The sequence below is a fragment of the Panthera tigris genome, chromosome C1, assembly GCF_018350195.1.
Source record: "Panthera tigris isolate Pti1 chromosome C1, P.tigris_Pti1_mat1.1, whole genome shotgun sequence".
Lineage (NCBI taxonomy): Eukaryota > Metazoa > Chordata > Mammalia > Carnivora > Felidae > Panthera > Panthera tigris.
The window spans coordinates 175,553,535-175,571,137 of NC_056667.1; the positions used below are offsets into that span (position 1 = coordinate 175,553,535).

The 17,603-nt window shown below is 37.8% G+C and overlaps 1 protein-coding gene across 3 annotated transcripts in view; it reads right to left on the reverse strand.

Annotated features, from left to right (window-relative positions):
- Positions 1-984: 984 nt before the first annotated feature.
- Positions 985-17,603, reverse strand: part of HIBCH (3-hydroxyisobutyryl-CoA hydrolase) — a 119,133-nt gene continuing 102,514 nt past the window's right edge. For all 3 annotated transcript variants that reach the window (XM_042994911.1, XM_007099309.2, XM_042994910.1), the window contains exons 12-14: positions 9,272-9,391; positions 4,537-4,570; positions 985-1,416 (exon numbers count right to left, since the gene is read on the reverse strand). In XM_042994911.1, coding sequence (XP_042850845.1) covers positions 1,301-1,416; positions 4,537-4,570; positions 9,272-9,391 — 270 coding nt within the window. In that variant the 3' untranslated portion in view covers positions 985-1,300. The remainder of the gene's footprint in view (positions 1,417-4,536; positions 4,571-9,271; positions 9,392-17,603) is intronic.

Below are 17,603 nucleotides of genomic sequence, written 5' to 3' on the forward strand. Positions count from 1 at the left end.
CAAAGTGAATAAAAATACAAATAATTTCTTGGATCATTCAGGTCCAATTTAAGAGCTTTAAGAATATAAATATAAACATGTCCATTATCATGCTGTCTTTAGTCTAAATCTGTTCCTCACTTTTTGGGGGGCGGAATGCTTCATGTTAAATATTAAAAATAGAAAATTTAAAGCAACTCCTTCTAGACTCATCTAAAAGAGGAGTGCAGGATATAAGTTTTGATGTCGTTCTCAGTTCTTCCACCTTTGTTATTGAATCTGAAATTTTCTTCATTTCTGGGGGGTTTTGGATGAAGAAAAAACTGTAACAAGTTATAAATGATAAACTGACCTTTAAAGGTCATTCTTCTCTAGACTTTAATGTGCCAAGTCTGGAACACCCTGCAGTTTCTTGTGTACCTTAAGAAAAACTTATTTTGTCAACAGTACCAATTACTGAAGGTATTTCTATTTTGAACAAAACTCCTGGCTTTCGACCTTTTTTTCCTCCTGATTTAAACTACATAATGGCAAATAATTTCCCACACTTCCTAATTTCTCATTCTGTCAGTTTAACAAATCCTAAAAAAAACCAATGAGAAATAATGCTTTCGCTTTCACTATAGGAAGGATTCTGGTTAATTTTAGGGAAGACCAAAGATGAGTTAATAATACTAGAGAGAGAACCTCATAAAAACCTTTTTGCTTTCCCTGAGATTTCTAATATTATAAAAGGAACACTTCTACAGTAACATAATTATTTTAAAATAGATTTATTCATGCAGAAAATTCTATGAAGCATTAACACAATAGACAAAAAAATTTTAGGGCCATTTCTTAATCATCTATATATAGGTTTATTTAATCAATGTACAAACTGCTACCCAAAGCCAAAACATAAGGTTCCCATTTCAATTAGAGATTTCAACTCCACAATCTCTAAAGAATTTAAAATTTTCCCATCTATAAAGCAGGGGTTGGCAAACATTTTCTGCAAAGGATCACACAGTAAATATTTTAGGCTTTGCTAGCCTGACAATCTCTGTTGCAACTACTCAAAGCACCCATAGACAATATGTAAAGAGATGAGTATAGTTACGTTCCAATAAAGCTTCATTTGTGGACACTGATACTTGAATTTCATGTAATTTTCACACATCATGTAATATTAGTATTTGCTTTCTTCCTCTAACCATTTAAAAATGCAGAAACCATTCTTAGCTGGTGGAAAAATAAATAACAGGCAGCAGGCCAGATCTGGCCCATGTGCCATAGTTTCCCAACATCTGCTCCAAAATAATCCCTTAAAAATCCAGTCACCTTATAATTTCAAATCGTTACTTCCCAGAGATTTAAAGTAACTATTCAAATCTTCTTCAGTAACTTCTTTCAGATTAGCCGGTTTCCATTTTGGGCTCTGGTCTTTATCTATTAAAACTGTCAAGTGAAGACATAAGAAATGTTAGTACATTTCTTTCAGGTATTACCAGATTTTAATTACAGAACTGACAGAAACTACCTTACACAAGGCATATTTTCTATAGCACTTTTTCTGCAAAGTTTAAATCTTTGTATGTGTTCCATTTTTCTTTTTAAATTAAGCCCCAACAGAATTTGGATGGATGATGACCCATGTGGTTATCTCCCAACCTGCTAAGTCTGATGCCCGGAACTTGAATATAGCCTATGAACTAATGTGGTTTAAGACTTGGGACTCTTTTTCCTTCTTCAAACAAAACTGTAAATGAAATCTTCCTGTTATAAAACAGCTAAAACCAGGGTTGGTGTAGTTTAAAGGAAAGGCAGGGGAGGGTGGAGGGCCCAGATCTGCCTTCTAACCTCCTCCACATTGAGTTGAAAGGAAAATTACTTAGAAGGGGATGACTTTATGCATAATTAAACGAGGATACTGTTTTGCTGAATCCTCTGGTTCACACAGCTCTGCATTAAAATACCAGACCACCTTCAGGTTATAAGAAACTCGACTTCTCTTATTTCGGTGCAGTCATCATTTAGTGTAGCCACATAGCATCCCCACAGGATCATAAGTATGAGGCAATCGGCAAACCTCTCCTTTAAAAAGGTAGGCGAGCGTCCACTTCCTGCTTGTGATTGTATACTATAGTTATACAAATGTTACTGTTTGGGAAAACTTGGAGGGCACATAGGATCTCTCTATATTATTTCTTAAAACTGTATGTTAATCTATAATTATCTCAAAAATTTTTTTAAAAGAGAGAGAAAAGGACTAGGTATGGTTATGGGAGGGAATTTCAACCATATTTAAAATGTGCATAATTCTTGTGAATGATAAAAATATTTAAACATAAAAACTCAACTTAAAAAACCAAATTTAGTATTAAAAAGTTAAATAATTAAAGAAGCAATCTGGAAACCAAGAAACAGGAAGCAAAGGGGCTTTCTGCATTATTAAATGTGGATACTAGAGGTTTTTAAGGCTCAGCTGCCTAGCTACATGATTCTAGCTAGTATCAGATCAGTGGTAACACTGAACACTGATGTTATGATCCCTGCCAATTTGACAGTTTTACATTCCCCAGACAGCATAAGTAAAAATAATTCTGGAACATTTCTTCAAGAATCTCTTCCTTTTTAAGCCCTCTGGCCAATGCTATCATGCTATCTACCTCCTTGACAGTCTGAAGGGCAAAATGAAAGAGAATATTAGTCAAATCTGTATGTTCTTTTATTTCAAACTGACATAATTTTTTACTTAGCATAGATATAACAAGTTCTTGCCATGTAGACAGCTCAGGGTTTTTCAAGTCTCGTGAGGCACCCACTCAAATCCCATTTGGTAACTCTCTAGCTCTGCTGAAATAACCTATTTTTATTTTCTTCTATAACCAGGAAAAAGTTTATTCTAGATGTTAAGAGTAAGAATTTTTAACAACCAGTCCCCTAATTTGCTAGTTTATTTTATCTAATTTGCTAACATATTTTATCATTAGCAAACTGTAGCAAACATTTGGTTATTATGCAAGAACACCAAACAGTTTTACCCAGAATAGATACTGCTTTCAAAATAAGGAGCTTATGCTAAAGATGGGGCAGTATACTTTCTCTTCATTAGAAAGTAGCTTGATAAGCTCTTGCCTTATGAATCAGAATGTTGATGCTGCTTGGTTTTAACTCTGTTTCCTTAAGATAATAGACAATAAATATGAAAAAAAATTACCTTCATTTTTTAAGTTTAAGAAGGGCTGCTATAACATATAATGGGTATTTTAGCAATAAAACCCAAATAGCACACATGTCCTTCTAATAACTAATAGTTGTCTAGACTCTGATCCACATGCAGCAAGAATTTGCAGGGAATTAGTGGGAAAAGTGCTTATTTTACCTGGTTTCTATAAAACATATAGCCATCTCCTCTGACTCAATTCCCTGTGTCTTCTAAGAGAATTTAAACCCCTGCTTATTTCTTTTTTTTTTAATTTTTTTTAACATTTATTCATTTTTGAAAGACAGAAAGAGACAGAGCATGAATGGGGGAGGGGCAGAGAGAGAGGGAGACACAGAATCTGAAGCAGGCTCCAGGCTCTGAGCTGTCAGCACAGAGCCCAATGCAGGGCTTGAACTCACGGACCGCAAGAGAACTCACGGACCGCAAGATCATGACCCGAGCCGAAGTCGGCCGCCCAACTGACTGAGCCACCCAGGTGCCCCTAAACCCCTGCTTATTTCTGATATTTTATCATGCCATAAATTAAGATAATTCTACAATGGTGACCAGTATTTATCAAAGCTTACAGCTCAGAGAACATAATCTTTTATTTAGATAAAGTAAATAGAGAGTCTGTACTATATTAAAGTGATCAATAAAAACATTAAAAAATTAGATGTGCAAAACACATGCAAAGGTTAAGAACTCATTTTATACAACATAAAAAACAGCTATTATTTATAGGGATATGAGCTTATACATAAAAAATTGTTGCAAATTTGCTAAAAACAAAAAAAATCAACCATTTCACTTGCTTTTTCTAAATATGCTGACTTTGGAGATGATAAAGATAAACCAGAAATTAATAAGAACACTAAGCACATGTTACCAATTATGTCATATGGTTTTTCTCAATGTCAATTTTGAACTTGTCAGGTATAGGCAAAGAGGTAATGGTAGAGATTCAATGCTGCTGGGATTTTGCCAGGCCAGTACTAGAAAGAAGAGGGGCAGGGGACTTGAGGGCTTCTTGCAAGGGAATAAATGCACCTTTCAAAGGTTTCAGCAACAGAATGACTGTTCAAACTCAGCTGCACTTAGCAGAGGCAGTCTGTCTGACTGTAGAAGCAGGGTCACCTCTTAGAAATTAGGGAGCGGTGACACAAGGTTATGTGAATTTTTCAAACAATATTGGTTTTAAAGACAGATCTTCCCTTATATGTCAGTTGGTAATATTAAAATAGCAACAACTTTGCAATCTTTATGAAGGTATAATTTTCACTAATAAAACAACTATCATCTTTGATTAACAGTATAGGCTTGCAAATCCTATTTCCATAATAGCCAGGAAGAAGACAACCATCACTTACCTGCCCTAACACCTTCATAAAAGTCATGGCCTCCCTGAAAGAAAATGAGATTAAATGGTGAATTTCCAGGCATCCTTATTCGCAGTGATGATCTCTCCCCTCCACCCACTGTAGCCTCCCACCCCCATGGCCATAGCCTGAAATATATATTTAGAGACTGGACTGCCTTTATGACCCACTCTCTGATCACCACCTCCGATTCTTATCTGCTCGAGTATCTTCACTTGGAAATCTCTGACCCCACTGCACACCACAGATACTACAACTTTTCCACCACTCACTTTGCTCGTCATCCAGCCCAGTCTCCCCAGTGCATTAATGTGGTCACCTTGCCTCAAAAATGCCCTCAACTCCCTCAAGCCTTTTTCCTCCCTCTAGTCTTTCCTGGCAAAATCCCAGCACCAGCTGCCCCTACCATTTACCTCTGCCTTCTTTCGAGCAGCTAAATCTTGCTACAGAAAAATCATACAACTGTGACTGGTTTCATTTAAAATTCATGACCATACAGAGTGGCTAAAATTAACAATTCAGGAAACAACAGATGCTGGAGAGGATGTGGAGAAACGGGAACCCTCTTGCACTATTGGTGGGAATGCAAACTGGTGCAGCCACTCTGGAAAAGTGTGGAAGTTCCTCAAAAAATTAAAAATAGAACTATCCTACAACCCAGCAATAGCACTACTAGGAATTTATCCAAAGGATATAGGAGTGCTGATTCATAGGGGCACATGTACCCCAATGTTTATAGCAGCACTTTCAACAATAGCCAAATTATGGAAAGAGCCTAAATGTCCATCAACTGATGAATGGATAAAGAAATTGTGGTTTATACACACAATGGAATACTACTTGGCAATGAGAAAGAATGAAATCATGCCATTTGCAGCAACATGGATGGAACTGGAAGGTATTATGCTGAGTGAAATAAGTCAGTCAGAGAAAGACAGATATCATATGTTTTCACTCATATTTAGATCTTGAGAAACTTAACAGAAGACCATGGGGGAAGGGAAGGGGAAAAAAATGGTTACAAACAGAGAGGGAGGGAGGCAAACCTTAAGAGATTCTTAAATACAGAGAACAAACTGAGGGTTGATGCGGGGGGTGGGGTGGGAGAGGGGAAAATGGGTGATGGGCATTGAAGAGGGCACCTGTTGGGATGAGCACTGGGTATTGTATGTAAGCGATGAACCATGGGAATCTACCCCAAAACCAAGAGCACACTTTACACACTGAATGTTAGCCAATTTGACAATAAATTATATTTTTAAAAAATTAAAGTTCATGACCACAAACCTCAAACAGGCATGGAAAACTGCCTAACAATCCATGTTCTCTTCCCCGCTTCCCAGGATGATAATTCTAACTGCCTTCTACCTTCTCAACCTCTAATCCTAGCGTATTTCTAGCTCTTCTCCTGGCATTATCAGTGTCAGCAGCATAACTCAGTGACTGACTACAATTCAAATGTCTGGGCTCACCTCCTGGCTCCACTACATGGTTGGTAGCTATGTGACCTTTAGCTACTAATTTCATTAATGCCAAGCTTCCTTACATGAAATGGCAACATCAATACATCCATCACAGGATTATCTTACTCCACATCCCAGCACAGTGTCTGACACACAGTTAAGTATCCAGTAAATGCTATTGGTATCATCAACATAATCTTTTTTCTCTATTGGATCATTCTCAATCAATTAGAAACATGTTCTAGTATCTTCCACCTTATAAAATAACACGGAACCTCACTTGATTCCACAGTCCTAACTTCTACCCTACTTCTGTTTTAAGAAGAAAGAGTTGTGTACATATAGCCGTCACTTCTCCACATCCCATTTATTCATTTCCTCTCCAACTCACCATACTATAACTTTTGCCCCCACACTCTAAACGACTTGCCAAAACCACCTGTAACTTCAGTGTTGCCATATGCTGAGTATGACTTTATCCTCCCCTACTGGACACTTTCACAGTGCTTCCTCCTCCTTGAAACATTGATCTCTTGCTTTCATGACTCTCCTGGTTCTTCCACCTCTGTCCTTTTTCTCTTCCACCCTATTCAAAATTTCTTGGGGCTCAGATCTGGGCTCTCTCATTTTCCTTCTATATGCTCTTACCCATTCTATACCCAACACATGAGCACCTGAGTTATCAATTCTGTTAAGATATAAGATCACGTCACTCCTCTACTCAAAAACATCCAGTACTTCCCATGTTATTCAGAACAAAAGCCAGAGTTTTATAAAGACCTTTGAGGAAGCTACATATGCTCTGCCCAGTCCTTCTCTACCCTGTTAGCTCTCACCTCATCTCTCTCACTCACTTGACCCTCCTTCTCTGCCCATGCCACCCATCAAGGCTTCCTGCAGCTCCTAGAACAGGGAGGCACACCCCTGCCTCATGGCTTTGTACTGCCTCTGCCTGGATGCTCTTCCCCAGATACTTACACAGCTCATTCCTTCACTTCCTTCAGGTTTTTACTCAGAGAACATCTTTTCAGTCAGGTCTTCTCTGGTCATCCTATCTGTAAATTCAAACTCTCCCTCACCTCCTCCTTATGCCATACCCTCCTTCCCACTTTACTTCTTCTCCTTAGTACTTACAATCATATACTATATATTTTATAATTTTATCTGTTTATGATCTATCTCCCCCGCTATAAAGTAAGTTCCATAAGAGCAGGCATTTTTGTCTGTTTTGTGGACCTACGCATTCTTGGTGCCTCTAACAATGTCTAGCACATGGTAAGCATTCTTATTAAGTAAATAAATCTCCAAAGCTTCAGACTTAAATCTCTAACCCACAGCTCTGAGCTCCAATTCCTAAATGCATTCTTTCCTTCTCTCACATCCATCATCAAAGCCTATCAATCCTCTCCCACATTATTCCCCAAATCATTCACTTCTCTCCGTTGCCACCACCCTCGCCGAAGCCACTGCAACTTCACAGCTGGATTACTGCAAAAACTCAAATCTGGTCTCTACATCCCCTCTTGAATCCTTCTAACCCCATCTCCATTCAGCAGCAATAATTACTTTCTTAAAGGAAACAGAATCAAATCATCCACTGCTGAAACCCAAGGGACTTTTCGACATACTCCTTTCTCACCCTTCGGGTCACAGATGAGCACGCATCTCAAAGACGTCTTTTCTGACAACTTATTTCCCTTCGTCTTTCCCACCTGCTCCTGTCCCTGCATCATTCTCTCCCATCATCAACCTGTACGTTTCCTTTGGAGCACTTGCCACAATTTGTAACTATTTTACATATTTTGTTTACTTGTTCTTCATAGTCTCAGTTGACTCTAAATTTCATGAGAACAAGGACTGGGTCACTCTTTCTACAACGTAACACTTAGCACAGAACCCGGCAACAACACAGCTAATGGATTTGCTGAAGGAAGGAAGGAATCAATCAATCCAGGCAGTGCAGTAAATGTACAGTGAGAAGCATGGACTGTGTGAGGTATACTGGGGTAGTAGTGGAGAGTACAGGGCCCCGAGGGAAACCACCTGGTTTCACACACCATGTGTCTGCCACTTAATAGCTATACCACCTTAGGCAGGTTACTTCTCTCTGCCAGCTTCCTCATCTGTAAAGTGGAGACAAGAATAATACCTACCATTCTAGAAATAGTGTAAAATTTAACGGACAGGATGTATGTGAAGTGCCTGGCATAGTACCTTTCTTAACAAACAACAGACCTCAGCTGCCACTTTCATCCTACTAGGAGCGACTTTAAGATTAAAGGGACTAACCGAATTTTATTTATAATTGGATGAATTGCTTGAACACATTAACTATTTTTTGTTGTTGTTGTTTATTTATTTATTTTGAGAGAGAATGCACGAGCAGAGGAGGGAAAGAGTGACAGGAGGGAGAGAATCCCAAGCAGGCTCTGTGCTGCCAGCGCAGAACCCAACACAGAGCTCAATCCCACTAACGGTGAGATCATAACCCGAGTCAAAATCAAGAATTGGACACTCAACCAACCGAGCTCCCCAGGCACTCCCCTTAACTACTGCAAGACATGAAAGTCCATTTGGGATATCTGCTTCCTGGTTATTAAACAGAACATTTTCTTTAGGCCATAAATTTATTAACCTAAAGGCCTTCTACCCATAACACAAAAGCAGTGATTCTGCTTTCAAAGAGTTTATCATCTACAAGCGGAAATCTCTAGGACTCTGAAATGTTACATAAAATTAATTTTCTAGGTGATTATTTTCTACTTTAAGTGTATTTATAATGGAACTTTCAGTGCTAATCTATTAACTAAAACATGTAACAGACTAGTAACTTCCATTCATACATTATATATATGTATATATGGGTGTATATATACATATTCTGTACACACACACACACACACACATATATATATATTCCTTGTTTTACCAGTGAGGGAACTCAGCTATAGAGAGTTTATGCCTCTTATCCCAAGGTCAGAGACCATGCCTGAAAAATGGTTAATTTCTACTTTGAATTCCACCTGAGATTAGAGGCTTTCTTATAGTACATGCAAATGTAATTGCTATTTCATAAAGGCTTAAGAATAATGTGGAAGAATAGTTCCACACATCTTAAGTTAACTGGCCTGTTGTGTTTCCACAGAGTGTATTTACAGATAGTTTTAAGTTTCTTGTTTATAGCTTTCTGTATTTTACATGCTCTACAATGAACATCTATTACTTTCATAAATAGAAAATAACTATTTTTCAAAAATTCTTACCATACAAGCTTGACTCAGCCGATATTCCATAATTAATACTTCTTGCAAGGTCTTTGAAGACCCCTCCATGAGTTGCCTTAGTGTGATCTTTAGGGATGTTGGAGACATTTTATTAATTACCTATGAAAGAAAAAAATGTTTTGCTAGTTTTAGCCCAATAGTTCCTTTATTGTCTATAATAAGCATTTTGATATAAATCTTATTAAAATTTTCTCCTTAAACAGTACTTTCATATGACAGTTTCATAAAAGTAAGATTATACCTTAGCCTAATCCTGCCAAAGCACCAGCAGTTTTCTAATCTATTATAATAACAAGAAAGATCATTCCATCAGTGGAATAAATTCTGTGCCTATAACTTAATAACATAAATCTGTATTTTGTAGCTGCCTGACATAAATTATGATCCCAACTAAGTAAGCAGTGATTATGTTTAAATAAAATTAATACACATCTTATAAACAACAAATATATCAGAGGACATTTTACTTTATAAAGAAGCTGGAGTCAAAATACAGTAGTCTTTCCTTCCCTTTTTGTGACTAAAAAGAAGTGTTTTTAACTGAACTATAGTTTTTACCTATAAATAAATCAACTTACCTTAAAAGGAGAGAAAACAATTCAAGATACCATGAGATGGTCTTCTACAGTAAATATTTAATAACATAAGAATTACAGGCCCAGCTGGTTGGCTACAGTGCTATACCACTTCCTTCTGCATTTAAAGATGTTATTACTAGTGTTCTGACATATGTGTATGACTGTGACCAACAGCTGCTACAAGAGGTCCCATCACATGTTGTGTAAACCTGAGGCTTGCCCTTTTCTTTATAATTGCAATATACAGTTTTCTAGTGTGTTGTTGAGTGACTGTCTCAAAGGTATAAATTTCACTTTTTGAGGTCAAAGAATTCCCCACATCAAGACTCCAGGTTCTTTGTAGCATCCTCAAATCTTGCACACAGATTTGGAGAACAGACTGAATGGAAAGGACAGTATATTACCTACCAGCTGCTAAAATTTAGATGGCTACTCTACAGGAAAAGGTCAGTGAAGATCAGTATCCTACCTGCAGTCACAATGCTGAAGAAAAGATGAGAGAGAGAGAGAGAGAGAGAGAGAGAGAGAGAGAGAGAGAGAGAAAGCAATTAAGGCTTTTATGTACCTGATTCATTTTCACAGGAACTCACCCTTTTGCCCTCAGTGTCGTATGCACATGATCTCATTTAATGCCCAAGTAGCAACACCACTCACATTCTTGCCTTTCTGGTTGCAGGCCACAAGGTTGATGGCACCCATACAGCAGTCTGCATACTGTGCTAGGAGGCCCCTCCTTTCCACAGGCAAGAAGACAAGAGGTCCATTTTGCTGATGAAACCACTGGTTTTCTCTAGCCAGAGCCATGCCCACATTATCACAGGTGAACATCTGGAAGAACTTCATTCACAATGCTAAAAGGTGTTCTTAAAGGAGTGACACAGCCAACTTTGATCTCTTCTAGTCTGCAAAGTCAATGAAGCTCCAATTCCCTTTCCAACAGGGCTGTATTATATAAACCCACAATCATGTACCTCAGAACTACAATGATGTCTAATTGCCTGTGTCCTCTTTCTTGGTTTGGCACTTTATATGCAATCTAGAATTCTCAAAACACAAACTCTATCTTTGCTATACTTCCTCATTTGGCTACCAATTAATTTCATTAAAAAGGCCACTTAACAAGAAAGCAATCCCATTTATAATTGCACCAAAAAATAAGATACCTAGGAATAAATAACCAAGGAGATAAAAAACCTGTATTCTGAAAACTATAGAACACTGATGAAAGAAACTGCAGATGACACAAATGGAAAGATATTCCATGCTCATGGATTAGAAGAACCAAATACTGTTAAAATGTCTATACTGCCCAAAGCAATATACAGATTTAATGCAATCCCTATCAAAATACCAACAGCATTTTCCACAGAAGTAGAATACTACTAAAATTTATATGGACGCACAAAAGACCCCAAATAGCCAAAGCAATCTTGAGAAAGAAGAACAAGGCTGGAGGTATTACAATCCCAGATTTCAGGATACACTACAAAGCTAGAGTAATCCAAGCAGTATGGTACTGGCACAAAAATAAACACATAAACCAATGAAACAGAACAGAGACCCCAGAAATAAACCCACACTTATACGGTCAATTAATCTACAAGAAAGGAGGCAAGAATATACAATGGGGAAAAGATAGGTTCTTTAATAAATGGTGTTGGGAAAACTGGACAGCTACATGCAAAAGAAAGAAACTGGACCACTTTCTTACAACATACCAAAAATAAGCTCAAAATGGATAAAGACCTAAATGTGAAACCTGACCATAAAACTCTGAGAAGAAAACACAGGCAGTAATTTCTTTGACACTGACAGAAGAAATATTTTTCTAAAAAAAAAATTTTTTTTTGTATGTCTAAGGCAAGGGAAACAAAAGCGAAAATAAACTACTGAGAGTATGTACACACACACACACACACACACACACACACACACACACACAAGCTTTTGTGCAGCGAAGGAAACCATCAACAAAATGACCAGGCAACCTACTGAATGGGGAAAGATATCTGCAAATGATATGTCCAAAAAGGAATTGATATCCAAAATATATAAAGAACTTATACAACTCAACACAAAAACAATCTAATTAAAAAGAGGCAGAAGACATGAATGGACATTTTCCCAAAGACATATACATGGCCAACAAACACATGAAAAGCAATTCAGCCTCACTAAGCATCAGGGAAATGTAAATCAAAACCACCACAAGATATCACCGTATACCTGTCAGAATAGCCAGTATCAAAAAGACCAGAAACAACAAGTGTTGGTGAGGATGTGGAGAAAAAGGAACTCTTGTGAACTGTTGGTAGGAATGCAAACTGGTGCAGCCACTGGAGAAAACATTATGTAGGTTCCTCAAAAAATTAAAAATAGGATTACCATATGATCCAGTAATTCCACTACCAGGTATTTACCCAAAGAAAACAAAAACATTAATTTGAAAAGATACATGCATCCCTATGTTTATTGCAGCATTATTTACAATAGCCAAGATATGAAAGCCACCGAAGTATCCAACAACAGATGAATGAATAAAGAAGATATGGTGTGTATATACAATGGAGCATGACTCAGCCATAAAAAAGAACGAGATCTTGACTTTTACAACATGGATGGACCTAGTGTGTATAATGCTAAGCGAAGTAAATCAGAGAAAGACAAATACTGTATGATTTCACTAATATATGGAATTTAAGAAACAAAATAAATAAACAAAGAAAAAAAGAAAAACAAAAACAAAAACAAAACAGACTTAACTACAGAGAACTGGTGGTTGTCAGAGGGAGGCAGGTGGAGGAATGGATGAAATAGGGTAAAAAGGCCGGGTAAGGGGTCCTCCAGTTGTCTGTGCTTGTGCACACACACATAAATACACAAGAGGAAAAAAAAGGGAAGAAAATTTCATTTGAAAAGCTCCACTGGTTCAGACATTTCATGAATTAGTAATTACAGATATTTCCTAAGACAGACATCATATTTAAAGAAAGAGTATACTGGCAATTTGACACACTCAGGGTTCGAACTCGAGTCCAACAACTCAGCAGAATTCCAGTTCCACGACCTCCTACATGATTGATCTTAATTTCCTCATTAGTAAAATGGATATAGTAACACTACCTACCTCATAAATGGTATGGCAATACACGATGTGCACCATGTCAGAAACCAAGCCAAACAGGGAAGGGAACAGATGGAACATGTACTAAGTAGATTTCCCTCAGCTCTGAGGCGAGGACATACACATGTATGCACATAATACAAATGAAACCAGAGGTCACACAGAGAGGAATCCAAACCCAAGCCTACCAATTCCAAAGCCTACATTCTTCTTCTACCAGGCAAGGCAACCATAGTCAATGTCAAAGGCTAAAAAAAGGTCAAAAAGAGCAAAGATGGAAAAGATGTTACATCAGGTGTAGAAAGAAGCAAATAAAAACTTGCTTGTGCAATTTTGATGGCGGGGGGGGGGGGGGCAGACAAAGTCAGTATGGTAGCTTGAGAAAAAACAGCCAAGAGAAAAGGCTTTTTTGTGAAAGTAGGGAAGCTCCTGAAAATACTAGCAAAAGAAAATGTGCACTAACCCAAGAAGGTAAAATTTTGAAGATAACTGAAAGAGGGAGAGGGCTGATGCGTTAGCTCCTAAATGAGACAGGAAAGGACAGAATGAGGGCACAGATGGGGATGCTGTCCTTGACAAGAAGGTGAGACACATGTTAGAGGAATCAAAAGGATGACAGAAGAGAGTTTAAGGAGCTCATACAATACAGCCTCATTCATTAAGAAGGGAACGCAGAGACTATTCCAGAAAATTGGCTGAATGATTAGAATTTGGATCTTCAGCTATGTCAGAAATGTGTATGGATACGATCCTGCACCTACACAGCCTAGTAAACACATTTCTACTTGGTAAAACATTGGTTAATGCTGTCACCAAATTATCTGACCCTTTAAAGATTAGCTGTCTCCTGTATGCCAAAGAGTCATCTTCTTTCTTTCTTTTTTTGTTTTTGTTTTAAAGTTTAATTTTTTTCTTTATTTTAAGAGACAGAGAGAGGGTGGGGGGGAGGGTGAGGGAGGGGAGTGGAGGGAGGGAGGGAGGGAGGGAGGGAGGGAGAGAGAGAGAGAGAGAGAGAGAGAGAATCCTAAGTAGGCTCCACGCTGCCAGTGCAGAGCCCGACAATGGGCTTGATCCCAGGAACCATGAGATCATGACCTGAGCCAAAATGAAGAGTTGGACACTCAACCAACTGAGCCACCCAGGCACCCCTTTTCCTTTCTTTTTTTATGAAATAATTCATTCTCATCTCAGTTTAATATTACTGAGCATTTACTATGCTTTAGAGATTTCAGAGGAGACAACAGTGAATAGGACAGGGTCCTTGCACTCAAAGAATGGTATCAGCATTATAATCATTGCTTTTTGGGTAACAATCCTAGGAAACCTTTTTGTGTTAAGTTTTATCAAATCCTGGGAAATTTCAAAAAAAAAAGAAAAACTCAGGATACTGCTTCAGCATCTACCAGAATACCCAGTAATACACAGTCTGACATGCATTATCAAAAGAAAACCAATATTCGGGGTGCCTGGATGGCTCAATCAGTTAAGCATCCAACTTTGGCTCAGGTCATGATCTTACAGTTTGTGGGTTCAAGCCCCACGTCAAGCTCTGTGCTGACAGCTCAGAGCCTGGAGCCTGCTTTGGATTCTGCATCTCTCTCTCTCTCTCTCTCTCTCTCTCTCTCCCCCCCCCTTTCCCCCACTTGTGCTCTTAGTCTCTCAAAAATGAATAAATAATATTTTAAAAAAAAGCAAACTAATATTCAACAAGCCTATAATGATGCAATTAAAAGAATATTATTTAACAAGCCTATAAGGATACAATTAGAAGAATTCTACTAAGTAGGCCTCCTGGCTGACTGAAGGGCTATATAGGTAGATAAGCTCCAGCTCCTTCTCTGATTTCAGTAGGTGATCTTAGAAAATGAGCTTCTGAGGGTTTTTTCCTTTATAAAAAAGGATGTCACTTACGACATTCTCAAAGTCTAGGCTCTGTCAGATTTAACTCCAAGAAGGAACCTTAACAATTAGGAATTCATGTATATTTAGATCATTTATATTAACTATGCTATGAACTGTGAATATTTTTCTAAATAATCATCTTACATATTTTGTACTCCTAAGTCTTTTCCAGACATGTTCAGATTGACAATAAGCCAACAGAAATATAAAATATACCTACACTACAGCAAGTCAGTCTAATTCACAGTAAATTGCAGTTTCACAGAAATATTTTTATTTTTTAAATATATATATTTTTTATCATTCTGAAGGGTCATATTATTATATAAAGATAAAATATCACTTTAAAGAAACGGGCACTAGTATTTATTTTTCTTATCTATAGCAAAGGCTTAGAGCCAGTCCAAGGAGTGCTTTTTGCAACCTTAAGACTTTTTTAGTAATTTCTTAAAAGCATCAACAATTTTATAAAAATGCAAAGATAGGGTCTAAAGAATCAAATACTGGGGCACCTGGCTCAGTCAGTTGAGCATTTAACTCTTGGTTTTGGCTTAGGTCATGATCTCATGGTTCGTCAGTTCAAGTCCTGTGTCAAACTCTATGCTGACAGAGCAAAGCCTGCTTGGAATTCTCTCTCTTCCTCTCTCTCTGCCCTCCCCTGCTCGTGCTCTCTCAAAATAAGAAAGGAAGAAAGAGAGAAAGAGAGAAAGAGAGAAAGAGAAAGAGAGAGAGAGAGAGAGAGAGAGAGAGAGAAAGAAAGAAAGAAAGAAAGAAAGAAAGAAAGAAAGAAAGAAAGAAAGAAAGAAAGAAAGAAAGAAAGAAAAAGAGAAAGGCACGTGGTGGCTTGGGTGGTTAAGCATCTGACTTCAGCTCAGGTCATGATCTCACCGTTTGTGAGTTTGAGCCCCGCGTTGGGCTCTGTGCTGACAGCTCAGAGCCTGGAGCCTGCTTCAGATCTGTGTCTCCCTCTCTCTCTCTCTGCCCCTCCCCTGCTCACACTCTATCTCCCTGTCTCAAAAATAAATAAACATAAAAATTTTAAAAAGAAAGAAAGAAAGAAAGAAAGAAAGAAAGAAAGAAAGAAAGAAAGAAAGAAAAGAAAGAAAAGAAAGAAAGAAAGAATCAAGTACTACTATTTCATATTATCCTAAATGCTCAAGATAGTATTTTAGGATCACTGATAATCCATCAGTGCACTGGAGAACTGTTTGCTCTTCCTGTTTACCTAAGTTGATGCATTTCCCCCTCAAGGTTTATTGTACTCCTTCCCCAAAGGCACAATGCATCCATCAACACTGCATTAAATTATTCTTATTGACAGCAATATATAGCATAATATAATGGGTGCCTTTAGCAAATATAATGCCCACTTCTATAGGTCAAACTGCCTTAAAAAAACAACAACAATGTGGTATGTCATGTTTTTTAAAATTTATTTTTATTTTTTAAAAATTCTTTTACATGTTTATTTTCAAGAGAAAGCACATGAGTGGGGGAGGGGATCTTCAGCAGAGGATCTGAAGCCTGCTGTGTTCGGACAGCAGTGAGCCTGATGTGGGGCTGGAACTAAAGAACCATGAGATCATAACCCAACCTGAACCCAGATGCTTAACTGACTGAGCCACCCAGGTGCCCCTTATTTTTAAGTAATTAGCTTTACTCAGGTAGAACTTAGAAAATTCATTCAATTTAAATGCACTGTTCTCTAAGTTATGATAAATGTTTACAGTTGTGCAACTACCCCCACAATCAAGATACAGAACATTTCCATCATCCTGAAGAGATCTCCAGTACCCCCAGGTAATTGATCTGTTTTCTAGCCCTACAGTTTTCTCTTCTCCAGAATTTCATAAAAATAAAATCATAAAGTAGCCCTTTGTGTCTGCTTTCTTTCACTTGGCATAATGCTTCTGAGATTCATCCATGTCATTTCACGTATCAACAAATCATCCCTTCTTATAGCTGAGCAGTATTCCAGGTTTTGGCTACTGTAAGTAAAGTTGCTATGAACATGTAAGTACAAGCATCTGCGTGGACATAGGTTTACATTTTTCTTGGGTAAATAAATCCCTTCGGGTGGGATTTTTGGGTCTTACAGTAAATGTACATTTAACTTTACAAGAGACTGCCAAACTGCTTTCCTGCCAGCAGCATGTAAGTTGTAGATGTTCCATATCCTTACCAACACTTGGTGTGGGTACTGTCAACCTTTAAATTCTATTTTTAGTATATGTGCTGCCAAAGTGAGCACAACCTTTAAATTCTAGCCACTATAACAGATGCACAGTGACATCTCACTGTGGTTTTAATCTGTATTTTCCTAGTAATCAAGGATCTTGAACATTATTTCATGTGGCCACTCATACATGTTCTTTGGTGAAGGGTTTAAATTCCCATTTTCTGGGTGTGTTTATATTCTCATTAAGTTGTAAGCAGTCTATTTATATACACTGGATTAAAATCATGTTATCAGGGAAACCTGGGTGGCTCAGTCAGTTAAATGTCCAACTCTTGATTTAGCCTCAGGTCATGATCTCAGGTCATGAGATCAAGCCCTGTGATGGGCTCTGTTCTGGGTGTGGAGCCTGCTTAAGATTCTTTTTCTCCCTCTCCCTTTGCCCCTCCCCCACTCACACTCTCTAAATAAATAAATGAATAAATAGATAAAATCTTGTTATCAGATACAAATTTTGCAAATATATTTCTT